Source organism: Rhinichthys klamathensis, unplaced genomic scaffold, assembly GCF_029890125.1.
Source record: "Rhinichthys klamathensis goyatoka isolate OS25496 unplaced genomic scaffold, OSU_Roscu_1.1 h1tg000639l_1, whole genome shotgun sequence".
In the NCBI taxonomy this organism is placed as follows: Eukaryota; Metazoa; Chordata; class Actinopteri; order Cypriniformes; family Leuciscidae; genus Rhinichthys; species Rhinichthys klamathensis.
Window position 1 is genome coordinate 112,792 of NW_026607085.1, and position 27,721 is coordinate 140,512.

At 37.9% G+C, this 27,721-nt stretch overlaps 2 protein-coding genes across 2 annotated transcripts in view; both read left to right on the plus strand.

The window, feature by feature from the left end:
* The window catches only part of lamc3 (laminin, gamma 3), a 112,744-nt gene extending 101,059 nt beyond the window's left edge, over positions 1–11,685 (plus strand). Inside the window, exons 16-27 of the mRNA XM_056241383.1 lie at positions 2,010–2,188; positions 2,592–2,784; positions 3,578–3,819; positions 3,931–4,007; positions 4,220–4,354; positions 4,465–4,717; positions 7,287–7,430; positions 7,667–7,769; positions 8,558–8,760; positions 10,212–10,355; positions 10,614–10,713; positions 11,335–11,685. Of these exons, the coding sequence (XP_056097358.1) occupies positions 2,010–2,188; positions 2,592–2,784; positions 3,578–3,819; positions 3,931–4,007; positions 4,220–4,354; positions 4,465–4,717; positions 7,287–7,430; positions 7,667–7,769; positions 8,558–8,760; positions 10,212–10,355; positions 10,614–10,713; positions 11,335–11,585 (2,024 nt within the window). The 3' untranslated portion in view covers positions 11,586–11,685. The remainder of the gene's footprint in view (positions 1–2,009; positions 2,189–2,591; positions 2,785–3,577; positions 3,820–3,930; positions 4,008–4,219; positions 4,355–4,464; positions 4,718–7,286; positions 7,431–7,666; positions 7,770–8,557; positions 8,761–10,211; positions 10,356–10,613; positions 10,714–11,334) is intronic.
* Positions 11,686–13,604: 1,919 nt separating this feature from the next.
* aif1l (allograft inflammatory factor 1-like) overlaps positions 13,605–27,721 on the plus strand; it is a 38,395-nt gene continuing 24,278 nt past the window's right edge. The window contains exons 1-3 of the mRNA XM_056241388.1: positions 13,605–13,749; positions 13,943–14,004; positions 26,028–26,094. Of these exons, the coding sequence (XP_056097363.1) occupies positions 13,725–13,749; positions 13,943–14,004; positions 26,028–26,094 (154 nt within the window). The 5' untranslated portion in view covers positions 13,605–13,724. The remainder of the gene's footprint in view (positions 13,750–13,942; positions 14,005–26,027; positions 26,095–27,721) is intronic.

Genomic DNA, 27,721 nt, shown 5'->3' on the forward strand with positions numbered 1-27,721 from the left:
AAGTCAGATTTTCCCTTTTAAAATACTTTATTTCAAATTGAATTATTTATTTTACTTTTGTATATTTTTTAATTGTTAACATGATAAAATATGTAATGATAAACTGTGTAATAATCAATTTATTGTAGTCAACTGTCAATGTTACCTTGCAAACCAATTGTAACAATGATGTCCACTGAAGGCAAGTTTGTAGTGAACCCAAGTGCAGTTTATTTACAAAACGTGATCAAACATAAAACAAAGGCATGACATGAACTCCATGAAAACCATAAACATGGACATGATGCTTACCACAGTGGTTACAGGGAAATAATACTTGAAAAAGTCACAAGGCATACATGAGGGCTTAAATTCACACAAGACTAATGACAAGACAAGGGACACCTGTGTATGGAGGACCAAACCTATAAAAATTAAAAATGATTAAATAAATAAATACGCGAAGCAATGTAAAAAAATAAATAAAAAAAATGACTATTTATACTTTTATTTCCCTATTTATGTATAATTATATATTTTCCCACATTTATTTATTTTTTTATTTATGGATTTATTTATTTCCACTTTTATTTATTTTCACTTTTATTTATGTATATATGCATTTACGTCTACATTTATTTATTTATAAATGTATTTATTCATTTATTTATTTATACATTTATTGCTCTGTATGCTAATGAGGGGGGCGTGTTTTACCTCAGACATCGCAATCGAGCTCAGAGTGGCAGTGCTGAAGCTTTGAGGCCACAGTGACACCTTGTGGTGTGACCAAACACTACGCAAGAGGTTTGTGGACGTGACTTTACAGATGTCACAGGAAATAAATGACTTAGAGATGGGCAATATGGCCAAAATCTTATATCACGGTTTATGTCCATTAACTTTACTTAGCTATTTAGGCCTACCATACATAGGTCTACTATAGTAGTGCCTAATTAACTGAAATTGATCAGTTAAACTTAAGAACTTATAGGCTACATGATGATATAGCCTACTATTTAATAAGGTTTTAAAAAATGCCCCATGAAATCAATTTATAGCGGAAATGTCACCTCTTTATGGAAAGGTTTGTTGCTGTCAACATTGTTTTTGGAAGATACATTAAAAATGCAGTTAGCTTCTGTAAACGGATCTACAATGCATGGCATAAAATGTGGTTAATAGTGGATAATTTGACGCGCTTCCGTGTAAAAGTGTCTGTTATCAGCGGATTCTGTTCATGTGTGCCCAGACATTTTAGAAATCCCGACCAGCTGATGTTTTACGGCCATGTTTGGAATAAAGAGTAGACCTATGTATGGTAGGCCTAAATAGCTAAGTAAAGTTAATGGACATAAACCGTGATATAAGATTTTGGCCATATTGATATCTCTAAGTCATTTATTTCCTGTGACACCTGCAAAGTCACGTCCATAAACCTCTTGCGTAGTGTTTGGTCACACCACAAGGTGTCACTGTGGCCTCAAAGCTTCAGCACTGCCACTCAGAGCTCAGAACTCGATTACTATGTCTGAGGTAAAGCACGCCCCCCTCATTAGCATACAGAGCAATAAATGAATAAATAAATGTATAAATAAATAAATGAATAAATACATTTAGATGTAAATGCATATATACATAAATAAAATTGAAAATAAATAAAAGTGGAAATAAATAAATGCATAAATAAATAAATGTGGGAAAATATATAATAAAAGTAATATATTTTTATAGGTTTGGTCCTCCATACCTGTGAACAATGAAACAATGAACCAATGACAACACATAACACATGACTAGAACAGGGGATAACATGACAGACATGAAACAAAACCAAAACGTATTTTACTGTGAATTCAGCTCAGTAAAATTACAACTATAACACTTTGTTTTGATTAATTCTAGAAGTATTTAAACCAAAAAAAATGTTAAATGATTTTAAAAAATGTATAAAAATGAATGTATATCTAATATTCCATACATTTATCTAATAATATCATAATAACATAATATAAATCTCCTATCTATAGCATGTAATTGTGACCCCATGGGCTCAACCTCAATGCAGTGCCATGACAACGGTACGTGTTCTTGTCGCCATGGGTTTGTCGGTTATAAGTGTGACAAGTGTGAACTGAACTACTACCAGAACCGCCTGACCCACCAATGTGAGGAGTGCCCTGTGTGCTACAGTCTCATCAGAGACCAGGTGGGTGAGAGAGATGATGAAGCATGAGAAATGATCTGTTTATGTAATGGTTGCCTAGCAGATTAAAAGTTCACAATTACTTGTTCTCACCCTCTCATTAAGTTCCTTGGCTCAGATACTGTAGGCTCCCATGACCTACATCTTCCTGGTTGTTCATAATGAGCATGAATGGGTGGCAATGCAAGGATGATTTTAGCTCTGCCCTTTAAATGATTGTGGAAAGCTCAGTGGGGTTTAATAACAAGGTGTGATAATCAAACCTACATACTGCTGTAATTGAGTGGGGGTTTTTTTATTTTTTTTTTATGTATATGACTACTTTTAAACATTGTCTCTAAATTCTCGTTTTGACAAGTTTTGGTAATGTATTATTATTATTTGTTTTACATTGTTATGTGTACAGGCCAGTAAACTGAAAGCCAGACTGCTGGATTTGGAGACGCTGCTCAGTGGTTATGACTGCAATAGATACAGTCGGCAGTATCGTGGGCGCCAGCAGCACAGGCACCAACATAATGGCCTGGACAATCATATACAGAAGGACCAGGTTGAAGACTATCTGCCCAATGCCTTGGAGGACCTCCTTGCTATTCAAGGTGAAAAAAAAAAACCTTTAGACAAAAGTCCTTAAATGGATATTTCACCCAAAAATGAAAAGTCTGTCATCATTTACTCACCCTCAAGTTGTTCCCAACCTGAATAAATGTTTTCTTCTTCTGCTGAACACAAAAGAAGATATTTAGAAGAATATGGGTAACCAAACAGTTGATGAATGATGGGCACCATTACTATGGAAGTCAATGGGGTTCATCAACTGTTTGGTTACCCATATTCTTCAAAATATCTTCTTTTGTGTTCAGCAGAAGAAAGAATTTTTGGGTGAAATATCTTTTTAGCCTCTTTTGTCCTGAGAATTTATCAACATTCAAAATGGCATTAAATGGTAAAATACCGTTATTCTGTTTTTCTGAGGGTTGAACTAATCTAATATTATACTATAACATGCAGTACTGTTTAAAAGGGGTCAGTACGATTTTTAGAAAAGAAATTAAAACCCTTTAAATTGTAACAGCATTTCACAGTTTTAATGTTTTTACTGTATTTCTGATCAAATAGCATAAGAGACTTCTTTGAAAATCTTACGACACCAAACTTTTGAACAGTGTAATGTAAATCTAAAACAAATTTGTCCACTATGGTTTGGACAGTTACAATTTATCATAGTTTATTAAAGACAAATGTGGAACGTATCAACAAAGTGAGATTTTATTGTTGGATGCACATGCAAATTTGTGCCTTGTTTCAGCTTTGTTGCTTCTGCCAGTGACAGTTGTTTTGTTGTGAACTCACTGCTGATGCAACACTGATGTTTCTTCTTCTTTGATGCAGAGGCTCGTGAGGCCTTCATTAAGCAGTTCTCACAGCTGGAAACATCTGCCCAGACCTTACAGCTGCAGCTGCGTAGCATTGCAACAGCGCTAAACTGCAATTTGACACACAGTGGAAGAGAATCAGAGAAAGGAAAGACTATAAAGGGTGAAAATGAGTGTCAAGAGCTTGTTGACACTTTATCCACTGCTCTGAATATGCAGGACCAGCTTCAGAAGATGACTCTTGACCTTAACAGCATGGTGAGTCTGCACGGATCAATTAAATGAGTGTCTAATCCATCTGACCAGAGAACATGTCTTAATGGAGGCTTTTTATGCCTCTGTGATTCTCTTCAAACATCTTATTCTCAGGTCATCCCTTCTGTAATCCCTAAAGAACCAAACAAATGGAATGCCATAGTGAACGAATCTGAGGTGCTAATAACAAGGTTTGCAGAAATATTGACTACAAATCTATCTTAAAGTAGATTCAAGTTTTAAATGTGACTTCTGCAAACATGGTTTATACACTGATGTTATGGAAAAAAAAATTCAACTTAAATTACATTAAAGTGACTTTAAAAAATGTATAACAAAAAAAGTTGCTGTCATAACTTATTGATCATATACATTTTTACAGTGAAATGTTTCCTTTTAAAAGTCACACAGACATGGCAGCTTATATAGAGCAGACAGCAGGAGATGCCTTTAAAATGGCTAACAGAACCTATTCACAGCTGATAATTCTACTAGAAGACAACTCCACAGAGTCTCATGTACAGGATCTCACAGAGAAGTGAGTTACATTATGTTTGTGTCTGTATGCATCAAACTCATTTTGCAGTTCTTTGGGTATTGGCCCTTAATAACTCATTTTAAATGTCACTCTCTATTTTTGTCTGAAAGGCTAGAGGAGATGCAGCAGTTGAAGGAGAATCTGACCCTTGGGGTTAATGAGACTTTAGTGACTCACCTGTCACTTCAGAGGCACAACTCTGAGATAGCCGCCATTTTAGAGAACATCACTGCTTCACTATCAGAACTACGCACAACAGAAGGCGATTTCAGCCTCACAGTGGAGGAGTTCATTATAACATCTTTCTCACAGATGTTTAATCAAACAAATGTCACAGCAACCCAGGATCCAGGACTTACAGAGGTTTGTCCATGTAGTCTCAATGGAGATTGTGGAACTGCTATTGATGCCTTAATACACTGAGGCCGGGTTTCACAGACTGGGCTTAGATTAAGCCAGGATTAGGCTTTAGTTCGATGGCTTTAATAAACATGGCTTAGAAAAAAAAACATTACTGGTGTGCATCTTGAGGCAAAACAGTGGCACTGACATATTTTAAGTTATGTCAGTGCAAATTGCTTTCAGTTAAAACAGCTCAAACATGCGTTTTAGTCTGGGACTAGGCTTAAAGGGTTAGTTTACCCAAAAATGAAAATTCTGTCAGTAATTACTTTCGTTCATCTTCGGAACACAAATTAAGATATTTTTGATGAAATCTGAGAGCTGGCTCACTCCTTCATAGGCTGCTAGGTAATTGCACCTGCCGGCCCAGAGAAGTTAGTAAAAACATCGTTAAAATAGTCCAAGTGACTACAGTGGCTCAACCTTAAGTTTATTTTGTGCCCAAAAAAATTAATAAAAAAAATAACGACTCTATTCAACTATTAATTTTCTGCTGTGTGAGCCTCTGACGTGAGTTCACGAGAGCGCCACGACGCATGCGCAAGAACTGAGAAGATGACGCAGATGGGTCTCGATGTAGTGTTTAAAATGGTTCTAAAATGGATTTCCTGGATGTCCGAATCGTGAGAAACCAACGAGAAAACGTAAAAGTGTCTTACCAATGCCGCAAAGTGAATGGCTTACTTTTCACACTTTCCCATCAATTGATCATGAGCATCATCTTCTCAGTTCTCGTGCATGCGTCGTGACGCTCTATCTTAAAGGCACACTATGCAAGAATTGTACCTTAATATAACAGCTTCAAAGTCATTTCGGTGGTAAACAAACTCATAGTGGGGCGAATCATCCTAGTAATAAAGCTTGGCGGGGTCGCCGCTGGAAAAACCAGCAATGCAAGTTTGAGAGGAGCGCCCCCGACAAATCTCGCGAGAATCACGACTTGCTTTACGGCAACGACGTCACACACATCAACAACCACATATGAAGCACGAAGACACTTGCGCGCATTTCAGACGTGATACTTGACGATGGAAAAAGCAAAGAAAACGCGGTCGGAAGAGACTTGGAAAAGGAAAAGAGAATCTGACCGCGGGAGGAACCGGAAAAGAGTCCCTGATTCGCCCTCGCTATGTGTGTGCGTGTTGTGTTAGTGAGCGCGAGGGCGGGCGCGGCTGATGAGCTGAACAGCGCCAGCTGTTTTGAATGAGGATGTCCGATATATTGTTACCTCGTCCTGTCTTTGTCAGTTGGTTGTTGAGGCTACCAAGGTTCTACTCGCCGTGTTCTCCTGCATTCCACTCCTGTGGTTTCCTGAGATTTTCCCGGAGGAATTTCAACCTGTTCCTGCATCTGTGTCTGCCCACTGCGTCCCTGCGTTGCCGAGCCTGACTCTTCTTCTGTCTGCTTCCATTTTGACCCACACGGATATCTACTATTGTGCTCAATAAATTACTGTTTACTCGCAACTGAATCCTTTGACTATTTCCTTGTGACAGTTCCACTCGGTCGGGCTTTCACTAGTTGGCGCGAGCTAAAAAGCAGCACTGGATTCAACCGCGATGCTGACCTGGCGATCTTGTTGATGGATTAAGTAGCCTAAATCTCTTATTTCTAAACTTGATTGCGTTCTATGTTGTTGCGCTTGCTTGTAGTATGCCATTTTTTTACGATGCTGTTCATTCATCCATTGTTGATAATTAGACCAGTCCAAAAATGTCCACATATGTCTAGATAGCTATTTACGACAGTGTAAGTGTTCCACAGCGACTATAGGGGTCACTGTTTGACTAAAACACAATTTCTGCATAATGTGCCTTTAATTAATATCTTAATTTGTGTTCCGAAGATGAATGAAAGTCTTACGGGGCTGGAACAACATGAGGGTGAGTAATTACTGACAGAATTTTCATTTTTGGGTGAACTAACCTTTTAAGTCTGTGAAACCGGGGGTAATTGTTGGTCAACATGCATGCATTTTTATTAAAGGGATAGTTCACCCAGACTGAAAATTCTGTCATCATTTACTCACCCTCAAGTTGTTCCAAACTACTGAACTATCCCTTTAAATAATTAAAATCTCAAACATCTAGAGTTGGTTTATGGAAAACATAAATTAGTGAACAACAGGACACCACTAGTGCTTTATAATCATTTGAGTCTTCGGAAGCATTCATAAACATTATTTTATGGTCTAATTTTATGGTGTTTTGTAAGGAAAATAAGTGCTCTTTGCATAATCTAAGACACATATTTATGTGGACTGTCTCCTTGTGTCTTTTAATGCTAACAAGCAGTGGTTTTATTCAGAAAGTTCCCTAACGGATGTTTTTAAACAGGTTTCATAAGGAAAAAGTATTGGATTTAAAAAATATATCATAAGATGTCTGTCCATGTTTTGTATCTTTTGTGGTTTTGTATCTTTTGTTGTAAAACACTTTGATTTTGCCATGAAACTAGCTAATGATGCTGATATGACTAAACATTGCAATAATAAAAAAAGGTTTTGAATTCAAATTCATCTGGATTTCAGAGCCAGGACCTGATGAACAGGACAACCGAGTTGGACGCTTCTGTTCAGTCAAAAGAGCATATGATAAATATGACTATAGAGGAAATTCAGCCCCAGGTGGACAGTGCTGAAAAACACCTGAAAACTGTTCAAGAGCTCAAAGAGGTAAAGCTTCACTGCACTATCAAAGAAGAATAAAAAATGTCCTAGTAATTAGAGGTCTAGCAGTTCTTTCATCCTGTGAATTTTAGCACCTCCTGCCAGTCAGTCTGGTGGGAAATGTTAAAGCATGAGAGAAAAAACAACAGGGGTGTGTTCTCAGCTCAAAGCAAATTCAAATGTGACAATTTCCTGCCAAAAGACAGTGTAATGAGATGCATCTTTTGTCTTTTTATCTGAAGCTGACGGCTGTGGCTGAGGGATTTAAGGTGTCAGCCGTCTCCTCTGTGGTGACAGGGAAAGAGGTTGAGGCGGAGTTCCTGTCTCTACAGAAGGTTCTGGAAGGTAACCATTTCTGCTTTATACTTCTTTTATATTTCTATTTTTATGACTCCATTTTTTCTAATTATGACACTAGACAAATTAGATAAATTAAGCATTTATAATGAACAAATTAAAGAAATTTAGAAGTATAAAGACTAATATGGTAGAGTTGAGGACTGAGAAATACACCAGAAAGGTGTACAGTAACACTATAGTTCAAAAGTTTAGGGTCAGTAAGTTTTTTTTTTTTTGAAAGACATTAACTTGAAAGCATGAAATTGACAGGAAAGTGACAGGAAAAGTATTTTAATGTTATAAATAATTTATATTTCGAATAAATGCTGTTCTTTTTAACTTTCTATTCATCAAAGAATCCTAAAAAAAAAAAAAGCTATCATGGTTGGTGCAAAAATATTAAAGCAGCAAACTGTTTTCAACATTGAAAATAATAAGAAATGTTTATTGAGCACCAAATCAGCATTAGAATGATTTCTGAAGGATCATGTGACTGAAGACTGGAGTAATGATGCTGAAAATTCAGCTTTGCCATCACAGGAATAAATTACATTTTAAAATATATTAAAATAGAAAATAGTTATTTTAAATTGTAATAATATTTCACAATATTACTATTTTACTGATCAAAACATTTGATCAAATAAATGCAGCCTTGGTAAAAAAAAAAGGAGACTTGAGACTTCTTTTTTACATAAAAAAAATCTTACCAAACTATATAATGTATAATGGAAGAAAGATCATGTGAAAATGATAAAATGTACTATACATTGTAATAATGTTCTCTGCTGTAGACATGGAACAAGACTGGCCTCGGCTGCCTACACTCAGCAAAGGGTATCTGAAGAGAGAGAAGTTGCTGAAAGAGAAGACCCTGGTGGATGTGAAAAAAAAAGTCAAGCAGACGGAGAAAATGATCAAACCTGCAGTGGAAAACGCTACGGCTGCGAGCAGCACAGCTAAACAAGCAGAGGAGTCTGCAGATGCAGTGGCTAAAGTAGGCTATGCTGAAGCACTTAAAGGGGTCATGATGGTTCTAAAAAGAACATTATTTTGTGTATTTGGTTTATTGCAATGTGTTTACGTGGTTTTAGGTTCAAAAAAGTAATTATTTTACACATACTGTACATTATTGTTGCTCCTCTATGCCCCGCCTTTCTGAAACGCATCGATTTTTACAAAGCTCATCGTTCTGAAAAGTGCGGTGTTCTCTGATTGGCCAGCGATCCAGTGCATTGTGATTGGTCCAAAAACCTTAAGCGTGTGACGGAAATGTCACGCCCCTTACCATATGGAACATCAGCTCCTAAAGCAATAATGACGGGTGATAATGTCGTACTACCTTATCAATTCAAGCCTGAATCTGAACCGGATAATGCAGATGACCAAGCTAAATCGTTCAACTTAGCCAGCGCAACTGGACCAGATCGTATCAGATTGGTAAGGTTGTATTTCATTGGGGGACATAACTACTGATTATAATGACTTATACTGTCTTTTTACGCATCGCGCTACAGGTGTGAGAACACGATGTAAAGATAAAACTATGTCTGCATTTGTGATCGTAGAAACGACAACCAAGCGCTACTCTATACTGCTCAAAACTCGCGTTTGAATAGTCAGTAGCAAGTTCTTAAAATATAAAAACATACTTACAGGCTGTGTCTGTGAGTCAGAAGCGCCAGAATGTACTGCAGAGATGGAATTGCCCCACTTTCTAGAATCAGCCTGTGTGCACAGCCGGCCTTGTACTCTCCCAGGTTCTGGAAACAGTCCTCCGAAAAATGCGCAGCACACAGTCAAAAATGTTAGTTGTACTGTTCTGGAACAGTGTTGTAAATAAAGCCTAAGCAACATTTTCTAATTGTGTCCTCTTTTGGAAGGCCAAACAAAGTAGTTTGGCTTTCGCAACGAAAAACACAGCATCTCCACAACATGGCGGCGCCGGCGGCAACAATACAGGGATAATAAAAGTTACGCCTTCTTTCTTTGTGTATACATTTGGGCGGTGTTATGAAACTCTGCCCCCACACACTGACGTAGATTTGTGGGGACGTGTTTGAACGAAGCGTTTTAGGAAGGCGTGGCTGAGCCTTAACTTTTATAAAGAATCTTTTTAGGTTTGAGACTTTGAGCTTTGTAACTCTGCAGATCTTATACTTGCACTAACAGCTACATAACACACTAAAGAAAAAGGAAAAACAAGAAAGCGCATCATATGGCCCCTTTAAACTCATTTAGTCATGTTTAGCTAAAGTTTCTTAAACTGTCCAAATGACAAGTAATATTAGTTGGTAACATTTTTATGCTATAGTTCATTCTGTTCTTTAATCAAATCAAGTCCCTAAACCCCAATATGTGTATAGACACTGCATTGCCTCGAGGAGCCTAGACTGAAACAGGAACTGATGGGAACTAAAAGACTTGTTATGCTTTTATTCATGACAGGATGCCAAAGCGTCTCTCACACAGGGGAAACGGGCAAAACATGCATCTGGACAGTTGCGTTCAGCTGTGGACATCAGCGTGGAGCAGTTGACTGAGCTGGAAAGCCAAGCTGTGCAAAAACAGGAAACCATGGAGGCAGAGGAGGTAAACAATTTGGCATTAACTTGATAGTGGAATTGCCGATGTTTGACCAGTAGGCTAGAACCTCAATGTCATTATTATTAGAACGCAGACTTCTGCAGGACATCCAGTACCGCCACTCTGTTTAGGGGGCTTGAGACACTACAGAAAAAACTGTATCATAAAATTATTAAACATGATGCTGATCAGCAATGTCCTGATTAGGTGACCGAGGAGGTTGTTTTTGCATTGCCATGATGTTGATGTGCCGTTTCTCCTCAGGACATGCTTTCTTCACGGAGTGTGATAGACAAAATGGAGACAGCCAAGAAACAGCTAGAGTCCTTTACAAACACGCTAACTCTGCTCCTTAAACAACTGGGTAAATTCACAATCCTATTTTATTTAATGTTTTATCCTTGCAACCCTACATAGGACAAGCTGTTTGGAGGATGAACGGATTGATTTATTTTTATTTTATTATTATTATTTTTTATTATATTTTTATTTGTTTTGTTTTTGTTTTGTTCCGTTTGTTTTATACCCGCAACCCTAAATAGGCAAAGCTGTTTGGAGGATGGGTTTTGTTTTGTTCTGCTTTTTGTTTTGTACTGTATGTATTATTTTGTTTAGTTTTTTGCTTTGTTCCGCTTTGTTTTGTTTTATTTTATCCCTGCAATCCTACATAGGTAAAGCTGTTTGGAGGATAAATTTAGTGTGTTTTGTTTTTTTGTTTTGTTCTGCTTTTTGTGTTGTTTTATTTTTTGATTTGTTCTGCTTTGTTTTATTTTATTTTCAATGTGCTTTTTATTTATATATTTTGTTTTTGCTTTGTTTTATTTTATTTTTAGTGTGCTTTTTATTTGAATATTTTGTTTTGCTTTGCTTTGTTTTATATTCATTTTTTGTTTCTTTGTTTTTTTCTCAAAAAGATGAAAAAACATTATTCTTCCAATAAATTAATAATCTCAAAATCATACTCTTCTCCCATTAATGTTGGCAGAAGCTAATGTGGTGCTGGAGAACTATGATCGTATCCTGAATGAGACAGCATCCCGTCTTAATGTTCTCCAGGCTGCTGTGGAGAGTCCGTCTCTCACCGGAAAGATCCAGATGCTTCGCACCGCTGCACACGATCAAGAGAAACAGCTGCAAAATCTTGAACAGAACCTGCAGGACATACGAGAAGAAAGAGACAGTCTGACAGACATCGCCCAGAACTTGCCCAAAACATGCCCACAAAAAGGGCACTGAGCTGGTGGGAGGAAGAAGTCTATCAGTTCTCTAGTCTTTGTTAGTCACCTCAGAAAATCTGAATCAAGGAAAGCTATAGAAAAAAAGGGAACAAACCTCTGAAATCCCCCTCTGTATTCTTTCAGCTGTGTCTGTTATAAAAGCAAACCTGAACATATAAATGACACATTAAAATGTAAATTGATTATAAACATGCATTTATTGTGAAGGCAGAGTGACTTTATTTACTTATTTACTAGTTGTAAGAAGTAACAAATGCAGGCGAATGCATTTATACACTAGCACTTTGAATTGAAATCACCAGTAGTTAAACATAATGTCAACACAGCGTGATCATTATTGTGATTCTATATAGAATAACATTGAAATTAGGCTTGAATATTGATGTTTTGCTGACTTTATTATATATTATGCAACTTTCCCATTCATTTACCTAAAACTAATGGGCATTCCTGTAAATATCTGGTCCTTTTTTGGCCACTTGGGGGTGCCATCTACACAAATTAATCTGGTTGTTTTAATTTACACTGCTTCATAGGAGTTTGAAAACTGAAAATTTGGTTTTAAAGTCAGTAAATCAAGATCAAATAAACATATTGTCATGCTGCTTTCAATAGTGTGATCATACATTGAACATCAGTGTGTTTACTTGTGAGCATGTTGACATGAAACATTACTTATTTAATGTCTAACATGGCATATTAAATATTTATTTTTGTTCTTATTATCCATCTGTTCATAAATTCTCGTTACAAAAGGAATTGGCTATGAATAGCTATAACTTTCCATTATTTGGAATTATCAACATGGATGTCTGTGTGGCTATTGTTTGCTTCTTTTCAGTTTTGATGTATTTTGGCTTATTGCATTATGCTTGCTTCCTGTGAAGACTGAGCTTTTCATCTGTTAAATGACCCATTCACTGAGCTAATACCATTTAACTGTTCTTAACCCCATTAAACCAAAGACTACAGACACTTAGCATATCCTCCATTTTAATACAAAGGAAACACATTATGTCAAAAACAGAAAACCTAACTGATCAGTTCACACTTTAAGTCTATAACACGCATTCATATTGCATCACAAAATTAAACCTGCGTTCATAACAACTGTCTTATGTACAGATACTTATCAGTGATCAGTTACAGAGCTACATGTTTAACGTTGATACACTGACTCCATAAAGATACTATGTTTTAACACAAAATAAGATACTTAAAGCTGTAAAAGGGATAGTTCACCCACAAATGAAAATGTTGTCATTACTTACTGACCCTCAAGTTGTTCCAAACCATTAGTTTCTTTTTCTGTTGAACACAAAAATGTAAAGAATGTTGGGTAACCAGACAGTTGACGACTCCCATTGACTTCCATAGAAGAAGAAACCGTATGGAAGTCAATGGGTGCCGTCAACTGTCTGGTTTCCCAACATTCTTTAAAATATCTTCTTTTGAGGGTTGAAACATGATGAGTGAGTAAATGATGACAGAACTTTCATTTTTGGGTGCACTATCCCTTTAGGAATAGCTGTCGAATCAAATGCTGTAGGTATCTCTATATAGGTAGGCACATTATTGGAAGCAACAGTATTAAAATATCTGTCTCTGATGAAACCCACCATAGTCGAGTAAATGTATTTATCAAATGCACAACGATAAATCATGTAACAGTAATTGCACGAAATGAAATGTTTCTGACTGCAGGTCAGAGCAAAGACAAAATCACAGATATAAACAGAGTTAAAACGTAAACGCTAAGATGGGAAAGATAGCAGAAAAGAAATAAAATACTATAAATATGTATTTTAATCAGAGCGTGAAATTAAAAAAAAAGTGCAATATTTGCAGCAGTGCAAAAACAATATAATACGATATGTGCAAAATTGACTATATATATATAAAAAAAAAAATATTTAGAATTACGGCGCTTCCCTTCGGCCTGCATTACCTGTCTTCACCACACGATGGCGTTTGTGGCTGCATTCCTGGCGCTGGCGGGCAGTGAGCGCATCATAGGGAGACCTGCGCGCCTGCGACTCTAACCAGCGTGAGATTCCTCTCTCTCCTCATAACCGACACGAGTGTTCATCCATCGCCGGTCTCTCCTCCTTCATTACTTCCTCCCGACCGTACCAGCATGCCTTCCAACCAGGATTTACAAGGTATAATAGGTGTCGCTAATCTGTTTTTGGTAAACTGATGCTTTATTTACGCGCGAAGCATGTTTTTGTTCTGTGCGCGTGTGTGTGCGTCGTTAGCGGCCGACTGTCCTTATCTCATGCCTGCAAGTGCACCAGACAACCTGGATAAAACATCCAGACGGGTGTATAACGGTCGCTATGTCTCCTTTTTCAGGCGGGAAAACCTTCGGGTTGCTCAAAGCACAACAGAGGGAGAAGCTGGAAGAAATCAATAAGGTAAATAAGCTAACGTTGATAGGTTATTTTTGTCTCAATCTGGAAGCGAGTTTATTTCATTGGCATTGAACCGCCTCCATTCAAGCTTGTGTTCCCAAACGCTTTGTCTGTAAACATCAGTGAGGTTTTTAATGTGACTTCTCTTCTTCACCGTGGTCACTGTTAAATGTTATTTTGGACAGCAGCGGAATTGTTAAGCTCGGTTTTACAGCAACATGACCTAATTTAGTTAGACAGCTCGACCACATTAAGCCGCAGATCATTTCACAATCCAGAGCAAGGCTGTGTCTCAACCTATTGAGCTGCCTACGAAGTCAGGATTTTCTCCATATTTCTGCTGCATGCACGAGACTGTGAAAATGATCAAAATCGCTGTCTCGGTAAGCACCAAGGCTAACGTTAATTAGGATTTGAGAGAGTCATCCACAACTGGCTTAAAGGGTTAGTTCACCCAAAAATGAAAATGATCCCATTATTAATTCACCCTCAAGCCATTCTAGGTGTATATGACTTTCTTCTTTCAGCCAAACACAATCAGAGTTATAATAAAACATATACTGGCTCTTCCAAGCTTTCTAATGGGAGTAAATGATACCTTGTCTTTTGAAGCCCAAAAAAGTGCACCCATCCATCATAAAAGTAATCCATTTGGCTTCAGTGGGTTAATAAAGGCCTTCTGAAGCGATGCATGTTTTATTAGAAAAATGTCCATATTTATAACTTTATAAACTAGAATCTCTAGCTTCTGTAATCTGGACACAAGACTAGTAGTTCCAGTGGAAGAGTGACCTCTCACCCGACGCATGACGTATTGCCGAACATGGAAACAGAGGATAGAGCAAAACAAAACACCAGCCCCAAATTAGAAGTCTAAAACGAGAATTTTTAAAGAGAAATGTTGAAGGAGCTTGAGTTTGTTGGCCAGCCATATTTGTTTGAAGCGCAAGAGGCATCTACGCTCACCTAAGCTTATGCTACTCCTACATCCTATTCCTATGTCATATGTCGGATATTGACTCTCATGAACGCGAGGATTGACGTTACCGGGAACTGATTACAGTTTAAAAGTTGTAATTATGGGAATTTTTCGTACAAAATCGCACCACTTCGCTTTAGAAGGCCTTTATTAACCCCCTGGAGTCGTATGAATTACTTTTATGATGGTTGGATGCGCTTTTTTGGGGGCTTCAATAAACATATATATATATATATATATATGTATAACTCCGATTCTGTTAGGCTGAAAGAAGAAAGTCATATACACCTAGGATGGCTTGACGGTGAGAAAATTATGGGATAATTTTCCTTTTTGGATGAACTAAACCATTAAATGCTCAAGATTTCCCCTAGTTTGGCTGTCAGCCATTTATGTCAAACAGATAACCCAGTCCAAAACTCACGCCATTGGTTGAGCCAGTGCTGGCCGGGGCCAGGATGTTCAAACAATCGCTACAGTAAGTTTATAGTTTTTTAGGGGAATCAACATACAAATATGTACTCTAAGCATATTAAACTGAAAGTATTTTAAAGTCGCCATGAAATCCTAATTGACAATTCTTTTTTTAATGGAATATTGAATTATCTATTAGAAATGATTTATCCATGAACATCATTATTTTTTTAAAGAAAAAAAAAGAAAATTATTTTTTAATAAAAATAGTGATAGGGCGGGAAGACCTGTCAATCACATCACAACGGAGCAATAGCAAACCCCATTGATCAAGTCCTGCCCTACATTTTCACTTGGAAAATTTTGCCATTTCACTTGGATATATGTATTCTTCCCACAATAGGGAAGAAAAGACTACTGCAACTTCCATTTCATGCCAACTTTAACTTTGTAAAAAAAAAATACATGTACTTACTTATCATTTAAATATTAAGAGGTGAACTGGTCTTGGGCGTTTCAAACAATCCCAGACCTTTACGAAAATCCCAAGAAGCTTATTTTCTTGACCCGTGTTATTTTAAAGCTAATATTTAAAATCACCCCTCTTTGAAGTGATAAGAGGCAGCGTGTCCCCCTGCAGCCGGCTGTCTCTGTGCTCTCAGACGGGAAACAGGTGTCTCTGATCCAGAATGAATAGACCCATTATGTAGGAGAGGGATGGAGGAGTGGGCAGCAGTGGCATTTGAGCTGCAGTCTTAGCGGTCTCTCTCTCTCTCTCTCTCTCTCTCTCTCTCTCTCTCTCTCTCTCTCTCTCTCTCTCTCTCTCTCTCTCTCTCTCTCTCTCTCTCTCTCTCTCTCTCTCTCTCTCTCTCTCTCTCTCTCTCTCTCTCTCTCTCTCTCTCTCTCTCTCTCTCTCTCTCTCTCGTGGACTGCGCGGCTGGTGGGAGTGACAGCTTGTTTGGTCACATGGACATTTAGAAATGATGAGAAAATTAGGTCATGGTCTGGCCTACATCTGGAGCACTTACCTGCACATAGTGTAGAGGGGAATCTCTGGAAACGGGTCAAGAGCATGTTACATTTCACATTAAATGATAAATTATATTTAAAATGCATTTGAAGCCAATTTAGCTCCATTAATGTGTAACTCAACTCCTGGTCAGAGCCTAACTCCACCCACTGGCAATATTTGAAAAATAATTTGAAAAAGTGGTATACTTCTTAGTGCGGATTAGAACCCAGAACCTCTGACACGCTTGGCAAAAGTTCTACCACTGGACAATTATAGTACGCATAGAATAGTCGGATTGATGTATTTATTCACGTGGAAATCCTTCATACAAAATTGTACATACATCTGATTTATGATTTAGCATTGTATTAGCATCTCTTATCAATTCGAGCTGCTGGCTCAAACTGCGGTCTTAACTCCCGAAGCCGACGATGTTAGCGAAGGGCGTGGTGAGCTTGTGCCAGGGGCGTGGGTAGTGAGCCGTTGGCAGAGCCATTATACGTCAATGTCACGCGGGGAAACAACTTCCAATAAGAAAACTGCAGTAGCCACCGTTCAACTCAAAGAGGGCAGCACTCAGACGTTTTTACACCATATATTGTAGAATTGAAACACTTTATACCCAAATGTCAAAACATTTACTCGAATCAATGAACAGCACTAATAAAGCCCCAGTCTTACAGATCATTAACTAAAAAAAGTTGTTTTAGGGTTTAGTTACCCTTTAATTATTTTTTTTAAAATTGTGACATTGTTTTCATGACATTTCAGCATGAAATGGAAATTCACAATCTATTTTCTAAATGCGTTTTTTGATCTTACCGTCCGTAACTGTTAATGATTCATCCATACATGTTTCTTTTTATGTTTTGTTTTTTTGTGGCAGTAAGTCTTTATCAAAATGTCATTACTCGATCTTCTGGTGAAACAACAGTCTTCTCTGTGATGTATGCTAGACTTTTCCAATCATTTGGTCTGCATTAACCCCTCCCTTTTCTTACAATCACCCTCCAGCTCACTTTCAGATCTGCCTCCGTCTTTTTGACAATCTTTTCTCCTCTATTATGTCAATACTTTCACTACTTCTGTTACATTGTGACTTTAAACACATTTCCCATTCAATTATCCTAAATATTATTCTTAATACCGTAATGGGTTATTCTCATTATTTTAGTACAGTAATGAAAATCATCCTGTCAGGACTATCTTTTTTTTAAATTAAATTAATAAATTATGGTACAGTATATTATGTGCTTAATATTAAATAAAATGTTTGCTTTTATTTATACAACAATGAAAATTATCTCTTTGCTTATGGTAATAATAAATTGAGGGATATGTGCTTAATTGTTATGAAAATAATAACGCTAAAATAAGATTCAATTTCTTTCTGTGAAAAAATATAGGCTAATTTCTGTTGATATGTTCTTGACAGAAAGAATACTTATATTTATGTCTGGTATAACCACAAAACATTGGAAAATGAATCTGATGTGTAATTTTTGCATGTTTTGTTTGCCTCAGTCAGAGGTGTTTAGGGCTGTCACGATAACCGCAATATTTTAATATCGTCTGCGATACTGACTAGACAACCACAGAGTACGGCAAGCAACCGCGATGTTCACGTTTTTTCTTTCTTTCATGAGGCTATGCCCTTGTTTTACACTTCATGCATGTGTATTAAATGTTAATAAGTTAATAATGATAAGAGTGAAGGTTTTTTTTTTTTTCTCCTGACAATTTTTTACTTAAGAGTTTGTTTATGTTTACCATTGTGATTTATACAGAGTCTCCATAGATTTGCACTAAACAAGCCTAAACAGACAGAGAGATAGATGGCGTGCAATTACCTGTCTGTCCTTCTTCAGGACAAGCTCCCATGAATGGCGATTATGGCATCAGCACTGGTCAATGCTTGAATCTATGAAGTGAAGCATCAGCTTCAGTGCAACGCATTGCTTGCCGATTGAGTCTTGTAAAGTGGTGCTCAAATATAATTTCAACACCTAGTTTCATTTATGAATGAATGGTTTTAATAACCCATTCAAAGTCAGTCCCTTGCAGTCACCTAGTGGCGTAACCTGCACTGACTGACAGCCTGTCTAGAGCGCACTGAGACTAGCAGTGCTGCTGATACAGGTAAAATATCACCAATCTTAGGAAGCCTCACATCCAGTCAGATTCAAGGATCGTAGCTAATTGTTATACCAATATTCCAACGAGTCTATTGTCAGGTTTATGTTCTGTTACACCATGTCCTAACCAGACGTGTGATAAAAGCTATCTTTTCCATGTGAATCAAATCAACGCAATGATTCTATTTTAGAAATGGTTTCTATTTTTCTGCGACATCGCAGCTGGAACAACAACACAAAGTATGATAATGATAATCTCAGGTACTGTTTATGTGCTTTTATTTAATGTTAAAAGCATTTAATGTGAGTTTGAATATCATTTTTATCATCTTTTTATAGCCGTACTGAAAGCAACAATTGACCATTCACCTCAGATCTTCAAAATAAATAAAAGAAAACCAGAAAGTTCAAACTGTCAACTCAGTGTATTTTATGACAAATATTGTATCAGTAACTCAGTATGTATTTTTAATAATGTTAAAGTGGTGTAGTATTTATGAATTTGATCATTATCCATTTCGTTGCGAGTGCCGGGAGCTTGCCGAGAGAGCTCGCCCACGCGTTCTTTTGATAGGGTGTGACTTTTGATTGACTTTATCCCTTCTCATAATCGCGTCGCACCTAGTGTGGACAGACAAATTGTTTGTCGCTGGAATCTTATTGCATCGCGTCTGGTTAAGACACAGTGTTATGTGGACCCTTATTTTGACATTGTTCTTTCTTTAGTTCCTGTTTCCCACTCCGTTTAGTTTCAGTTCCATTAGTTACTGATGATGTTCTCATTTGTTTCTTTAGTTACTTGTTAGTTTCACCTGTGTCTAGTATAGTCTCCTTTGTTGCACCCCTGCCCTGTATTTTTAGCCCTGTTTCTCAGTTCTTCTTGTCAGTTCTCGTTATGCATGGTGTGGTTTGCGTTATTTTCTTGCCTGTTCATTCGGAGTGTTTGGATTATTAATAAAGCCTGTTTTGTTTTTGAATCACCTTCGTCTTTGTGCTTGCTGACCACAACGTAACCCTTATTTATATGGGGGGGGAAAATGGCTATAATATCAAATATTGCAATATTGAGCCACACAAAATCACCGCAAGGGAAATTCCTTCACTAAAACAGCCCTTGATGCTTACTAATCTGAGGTCTCAGTGATGAAATGCTGCAGACCACTGAAAAGCAAACAGTGCAGGGCCTGAATTTCGTTTTGGAAAATGGGGGGGAAATCCCCCCTTAGATGATTCTCATGGGGGGGATTTTTTTTTTTGAGGGGGGGGGGGGGGGGGGGGGGAAGCTTTTTTTTTTTTTGACATTTTTTCCAAACAAAATTATTACATTTATCTTGCCTAAATGTTTGCGCTCATTGCATTTTTACAATGGAATAATATTGTTGTTAAGAACAAGGAAGCTTGATTTAAATTGTTTAATTAAATTGAAAAAAGTAGCACACATAAATACAATAGAATAAAGATACAAATAAAGAGAAAAGTTTTTGAATAGGTCTAACACTAGTATTCATATACAGAAACTGAATAAAGTAATCAAATGGAAAATAACACTGGGTAGTATTTTAGTCCTGAATAAATTAAATACATAGGCTATTAATCCTGATTCCTTTAACTTAAAGCTATCTTTTGTTGTTTTGACAACAAAATTAATGACACACATATGGCTGCCGTCACTTTAAGAGCTAGTGCACGGACCCTGTGTTCATTATACTGGCATGCGTTTTATGCTTATTAAAGACAAAAGCGACTATGTTTAGAGTATACTCACGAAGACCGAAATTGACAATTTTGCGTGTTAAAGCAATATAATCCGCCAAAAATAACTTTTGTTACTGGCCAGGTGTTTTTGAGGCGGATTTTCTATGAATGTGCGCTTAGAAAATCATCTCAGAGAGCGTGCGTGAATGTTTAAACTGGTAAGACTTAAAAAGACGTGCAAATGGTAAACTTCAGTCACGATGCACTGCTGGCCCGATTGTGCAAGTGAATATTCCGTCATGTCCCGACTCCTAAACGCGAGTGTGTATTATCGCCGCAGCGCTTGATGGACACATTTTGAGAGAAGAGATAGAAGACGCGGCACCGCTGAACACTCACGCTGTTTGTGAAATTGCATCTGGCAGAGAGTTGTTAAAAGAATGATTTGATTTTATAATCTGTGTGGATTACGATTGCGGGAATTTCCCGCATTATAAATGGGAGACCTGCGGGAATGATTAGAATTATGCACAATACCCGCAATCCCGCGCCGAAATTCGAGCCCTGCAGTGTGTGAATCAAATGAAACAAACTCAGTTTCGAGTTTTGGTGTGAAGGAATATTGATGAGTAGTCGTGACTGAGGTAGAAGGCTCTTCATCTCTCAGTGTGACTCAGAGGGCTGATTCTCACAGCATAGTTTTCATCGTGCTGATGAGTAATAATTAAATGTTCTAGGTTGCTTGATGCTCCTTGGGAACATATAGATCCACACACATGCTGTTTGCTTTTAAAGCCTTCACTTAGTCAGCAGCATCTCCCACGGAGGCCGCCGGGTACTACAACGGTGAACATCCAGGGTGTCGACATTGAGATGGTGGAGACTTACAAATACCTGGGTGTGTTCACCTTAACAAGAAACTTGACTGGTCCACAAACACAGACGTCCTGTACAAGAAGGGCCAAAGCCGTCTCCACCTGCTGAGGAGGCTGAGTTCCTTCGGTGTGTGCAGGTCTCTGTTAAAAACTTTTTATGACTCTGTGGTGGCGTCTGCAATTTTTTATGCAGTAGCCTGCTGGGGAGCTGGGACCACAGAAAGGGATTGGAAAAGACTCATCAAACTGGTGATGAAGGCTAGCTCTGTTCTGGTCTGTCCTCTGGACACCATAGAGGAGGTGGGCGAGAGAAGGATGCTAGCCAGGCTGGCATCTATTATGGGCAACACCACTCACCCCCTACATGAGACTGTGAGCTCCCTGAGCAGCTCCTTTAGTAGTAGACTGCTGCACCCTCAGTGCAAGAAGGAGCGCTTCCGTAGGTCCTTCATCCCAGTAGCAGTTAGACTCTTTAATGCAACATCACAAAGCAGCATTGCTAGTTGATGCTGAACTTGAGTAGCACTGGACAATATTTTGCACTACATTTTTTATCCATTTATTAACTTTGTGTCACTTCCAACTGTGCAATATTACCTCTATTTATTCGCATATTTATTTGTATATTTGTGTTTATAGATTGTCTGTTTACAAAAGGTTGGTTATTGTGTAAATACAGTTGGTTTATTATTATTATTATCATTATTATTAATATTGTAATTTTTCTCTATTCTATTCTTATATTTTGTATCTTATTGGAGCTGCTGTAACAATGGAATTTCCCCAGTGTGGGATTAATAAAGTTAATCAAATCAAAATCAATTCAAATCAAACCACCCATAATCAATATCCACTCACACACGCACCCACACACACTGTGTGATCGCCCTTATACTCATACACACATTCTCTTTAATGCTTCACTAATAGTGAAGTCCCATATCACGCATGTGGATCTTTGATTTATGGGCCTCAGTCAGAATCTTGTCATGTCATAGTTCATAAACAGAGATGTTAGAATAAATCGACCAGTGTTGTGTTAGTCTTTTAGTTCTGCTTTGTCCAGATTTCTGATAACAGGAGGTCTTTGAAAGTCCTTTTTGTTTTGTTTTTGCTGCTTACACTAGCTAGCTGCCTGTGTTTATTAAAGAACACAACACCTCCTGGACATCCTGTAGAATTCATCCAATTAGATGACAACTTCGGAAATCCTGAAGTGTTTCCAGTTAAGTGTGCCATATGCATCAGACATTTAGTCAGCGGTCGTGCCGTCTGAGGCTGAGACTACCTAATGAGTGACTTAAAGGTTCCCATACCTTTCCGCCAATTTTTTTTTTTTTTTTTTAACTAAGGATTTTTAAATGTATCATAACAGAACAAGCTGGTTAAATATTTTAAAGCCATTGCCCACATAAATTTATTCAGATTAACTTTTTCAGACAATTCTCTATTTTGTGGGATGCCTTTCCGTTTGTTAGTTTTGCATGGTGTGATATTTCTAACATAATCAAAACAAAGTTCATTTAGGGAGTTCGAAACAGCTTGCCAAAGCCATCATTCCAGAAAGGTTCACTCCAGCTTGTAAACACCTTCGAACTACCACTACTCCATGGCAATTATGTAATAGGTAATAATTTGGCCAAAATGGAAAGCGAATTAGTGTCAGAGGATACACATGCATAATGGCCTGGAAACCAAGCCGTTGTGACACCAAACCCCCTCATGGGGAAAAAAAACCTCAAACTGTGACAATGAGTGCTTACCAGAATCAAAAAATTCTGCATTTTCAAAAGTATGTGAAGTTTGCAGCTCCATTGTTGCAGTAAGCTTGAACAACGTTCTTGACTAAATAATTTATTAAATGCACGCCAATCTGTTATTGAAAGGACATTGACTTTATAAAATAAAAAAGAATAGCAGACATTTAGGCCAAAGTGGAGAAGATAAAAATCTTTGTCATTTTCTTTGTTATAAAAAAATAAGAACAAAGATACACATTGCATATACACAACATAATATGCAAATTAAATAAACAGTGCTTTATTTTTTTCAGCCACAGTAGGTGTATTTAACTAGCATTCAAGAAAGAAATGTAAAAATAACTACATGGACTTTCACTGTATAAATTATACATTGATTCTCATTAAAGCTACTATTAAAGTTCTCAGTCAAGAGCAGCGAGTTTGGATACTGTTTTGGATAGCCACATTCTTCAAAATATCATCTTTTGCATTCACAAGAAAGAAATTAATACAGGTTTGGAACAACTTTAGAGTGAGTAAATAATGACAGAATTTTCATTTTTGGGTGAACTATCCCTTTAAGGACAAGCGGCAGCATATTTACTATGAGGCTACTAACACTTTAAGACCGGCACGCATTGAATATTCATGCATAAGTCACGCACCCGATTTTCTCTCAAATGTTTGCTTTCACTTTAGACTTAACCAACTGTGTTTATGTAAACCTTGTGTGTATTTGACAGTATTAACCCAATAAACTCGAAAGATAACTAAGTCCAGTAACCAGGTGCTGTTTGACAGGATTTTTAGTGTATGTGCTCAGAAAAGCGTATGTTAGAACAGCGCATCAGCACGCAAATGAAATGTTTAACCGGCAAGGCTTTTAAGCACATGGAAATAATGAACTTTTGTGAATTGCAGTGTAACTCTAACTCTGCGTTAACATATGTACGTCGCATTGTACAGTACGTTGAGACGGAGACGCCAGAACTGCAACTGATAGAATGCTGTAGCACGATACTACGATATTTCTTCAAAAGCAGATCGTGGGGACATTTTAATCGTCCACGATCAAAAATCGTGATATCGCACACCACTACATCCATGCAATAAATGCACGTTCTTAAATAAGCAAGGTTTTCTAGCGAATTTCAACTGGTCATTTTAGTGGCAGCCAAACGACACTTTAAAATCAGTCAGAGTAGAAATGTATGTTAATATTTCCCCGTAATTCGCACCTTGATAGCATGCAAATATTTCTGCCAGTTTTGACTCATGGGATTGTCAGCCTCTGCTTTTCCGCTACACACTGTAGCTTGAGTGTATAGAGCTGGTAAGTCCCGCCCCTTCCGCTTACCCCGCTGGACCTCTAGGTTGAAAAATCGTCAATGCAAGTGAATGAGAGAAAATAATTATTTTCTAATCCCGTTTGAATTTTGCAATGAATGTGAACATATGTTGTCTGTGAATTTTTTATATAATGTTTCGTGTAAAGAATGCTACAATTTAGCGGTTAGAATTTTCATACGGTAGACTTTGTGTGAGAGCACTTTGTGGACTACAACTCTTCGCTGCTTTCGACGCGTTTGATATACGTCACCACCACTAGCACACGGATCCCGCTAAACATGCCTTTGTTTGAATGGTGACATTTGGGTACAAAACACACAGGCATCTCGATCTAATTCCTTAGATTATCGCACCGTGATTTGTGGAGGGAAAATGTGTTATGCGGTGACGTCACATATGCGACGTGTAGTCTTTCTCGTTATGTCTATTCCACAACTGCTAGCCAAAGAATCATACAATATACTGTCAAACTCGTTACATGAGAAATTATATAAAAAATTCACAGACAACATATGTTCACATTCATGGCACAATTCAAACGGGATCAGAAAATAATTATTTTCTCTCATTCACTTGCATTGACGCTTTTTCAACCTAGAGGTCCACTTGGAGTTTTACGGATGGGCGGGACTTACCAGCTCTATAACACCCCTCGCCATTACTTTAAGCTAAGAAAAGAAAATTAGCCTTCTGCCATGTTCTGGTGTTATTTTTTTTTGATTGGTTGGATATTCTTCAGCCCTTTATCAAACTTCTTAAAGGGGTCATGAACTGGCTTTTTAAATTGTTTTATATTGTTGTCTGAGGTCAACTTATGACGTTCGCTTGTTTTTTACATTCAAAAACATCAAAATGAATAAGTAATAGGCTATTTTCTACCCTAGTTTTGAGCCTAGCTCAAAAACGCTCGGTTTTTATGGGCGTCTCGCATTAAAGACTTGGAAGTAAACGCCCTCTGCTGTGAGTGGATAACAGTTTTGCATATTATAATGAGTTTCGTGTAATGCGCGAATCGGTGGGCGGGGCTAAACTGGCCGTGTTGAAGTAGGCGTTGATCTTCTTCTGTGGGGGTGGTGTTTTATCCTCTTTGTCGTCATAGTTCCCCACTTTGAAAAACGAGTCATTTGCCGAGCCTGGTGTCAATAAAAGCTTTTATTGGACTAACAAGGACGTTTTCAGTTCTGAAACTTACAGGATATTCTTATAATTTGATGACCTCTTAAATGTCAAAAGCTCAAGGAAAATTTGATTTCTCAGTTCATCACCCCTTTAACACACAGCCCACCTTAGATTGTTTTTAATCAATGCACAAATCAGTAAAAAAAAAACACAATCTGTGCCTAAATTCTGATTGGGTGGGCAAGGCAGACATTTGGGTGGGCTCAGCCCACCCCTGCCCATGCCTAGATCCAGCCCTGTTTCTAGAACTTAAATCATTCCCAGTTCCTGTTGTGTGAACACGCCAAAAAGTGGGTGCTTCTGCTATTAGTTATAAGAACTGTGAGAAGGTTCCTCTGGTGTGAAAGCCCCTTATGAAATGATCAGTTGTTTTCAATGTAGCCACATACTCATATGGGTCTTTATACATGTCGATATACAGCTGTCTTTGGTTTAGGTAGGGAATCATTATATTTGGGTGTCCATCAAAAAGTTTTAAAGGCACTGTTCTAGAGAATAAAACTACATTGTGGAGAATCGGCACTCTGCTCACACTCTGGTCTTCTGCCATGAGGAAGAACAACCATAATCATTTGATAATCATTCATCCACCCCGTCTTTTCCAGTTAGAGATCATGCTCACATTTTCACTCTCTCTATTTGCAGGAGTTTATGGAAGATCAGAAGTACCGGGATGAGGAGGATTTACCAGAGAAGTTGGATTCTTTTAAAAGTAAGAGTTGCAAACTAAAGGATAGTTGAAATATTTTAAAAACACATTTTCTCCAATGTTTATATGTGCACGTTTAATTGTTTGTGGCATGAATGCTAAGAGAGCTTGAGTGGGTGTTTAATCATGTGTGATTGACTTGCTTTCTTCATATGGTCTAGCAGGAATGTGCTGGTCTTGGCCCCTTGTTGTTTTAGCGCTAAGGGTTTTGGACATGTGCTTCTTGTGGGAGAGAAAATGACGGTTTGTGTGTGTGTGGGAAAGGACAACTGGAATGTAAACGAACAGTCCTCTGAGTCTTTTGGTCAAAGCTTAAATGTGGTTTTGCTTTTCTCTGTGCAAATCCCTCATGGGAACTTCAGCCACCTGAATCCTGAAGTCATCTTCCTGCTCTTTGTAATGTTAACCCTTCTCAAAAGATGACCCATTAAGGTTTGAAGTAAATATTTACTTTACTATTTACTTTTTTCCAGGTAGTGTTGTTCCAAGTAAGAAATGTTTTTCTTTGTAATAATTAATAATAACTGGCTCTGTTTTGTTTTTTAAAGGGATGGGATGCTTGGAAAAAATTGTGTGTTTATATATATACTAGGGCTGTCAGTTAAACGCGTTATTAACGGCGTTAACGCAAACCCATTTTAACGGCGTTAATTTTTTTATCGCGCGATTAACGGTCTTTTTGGCCTAGCAAACTTTGTAGTTTTTTTTTCACATGCTTTTGCAACAGGACGGCATGCGGGCCGCTGCGCTATGAAACCCTTTCATTTCAATGGCTTGCGGCGCGCGAGGACGTTTTGAAAGCGCAAGCGGATCTAGCTAGACCGGAAACAAAACAACAGGCACGCCGCACACACTTGTTTGGGCTTGCGAGCCGGATGCGCGAGCGCGAATCTCTCTGCTCGCGCGCGGAATATAATGTGCCGAGCACGAATCTCTCTGCTCGAGTCGCGCGCGCTCTCAGATACACGCTGCTCTTGTAAGAATTTTCTCTGGGCTCACTCAGAGAATATGCCTGCACTTAAAACGTGTTCAGTGCAATCGCGAATCTCTCCTCTTCCCCAGCTAACAATTTTAGGTTATAAGAATGTTTTCATAACGTTCCCATTAAGTTATAAAAACGTTATTTCTGAATGTTATAGGAACGTTCAAAACGTCCAGTTTTGAGTGGATGACGAGCGTGAGACGCCGAAATGGATGCCAATAAGATTCTGAATGGAAAGTTTACTTTTAAAAAGTTGCCAAATGGTTCCATTGACAAGACCAAAGTGATCTGTGTGTTTTGTCGTTGTGAACTGAGCTATCATCATCGCAGCACGTCCAGTCTGAATACCACTTGATGATGGCCAGCACACACACACACACACACACACAGCTGATGCGAATTCTCCGCCCCCTCGTCAATATCAGGACCTCGTCAGTATTTATTTCACCCTTTTATTGATGGACAGTGTTATATTGTGTGAGAGATTATTTGCTCCAAGTGATAATGTTTTAGTGTGAAATTGAACAGTATATGCCAATATTGTTTTCAATAAAAAACATTTGCACAAAGCAAGCCGAACCACTTTTCCATGTTGATAAGAGCATTAAAATGAGAAAAAAATAATGGGACAAAAAGAAATCAAGAGAC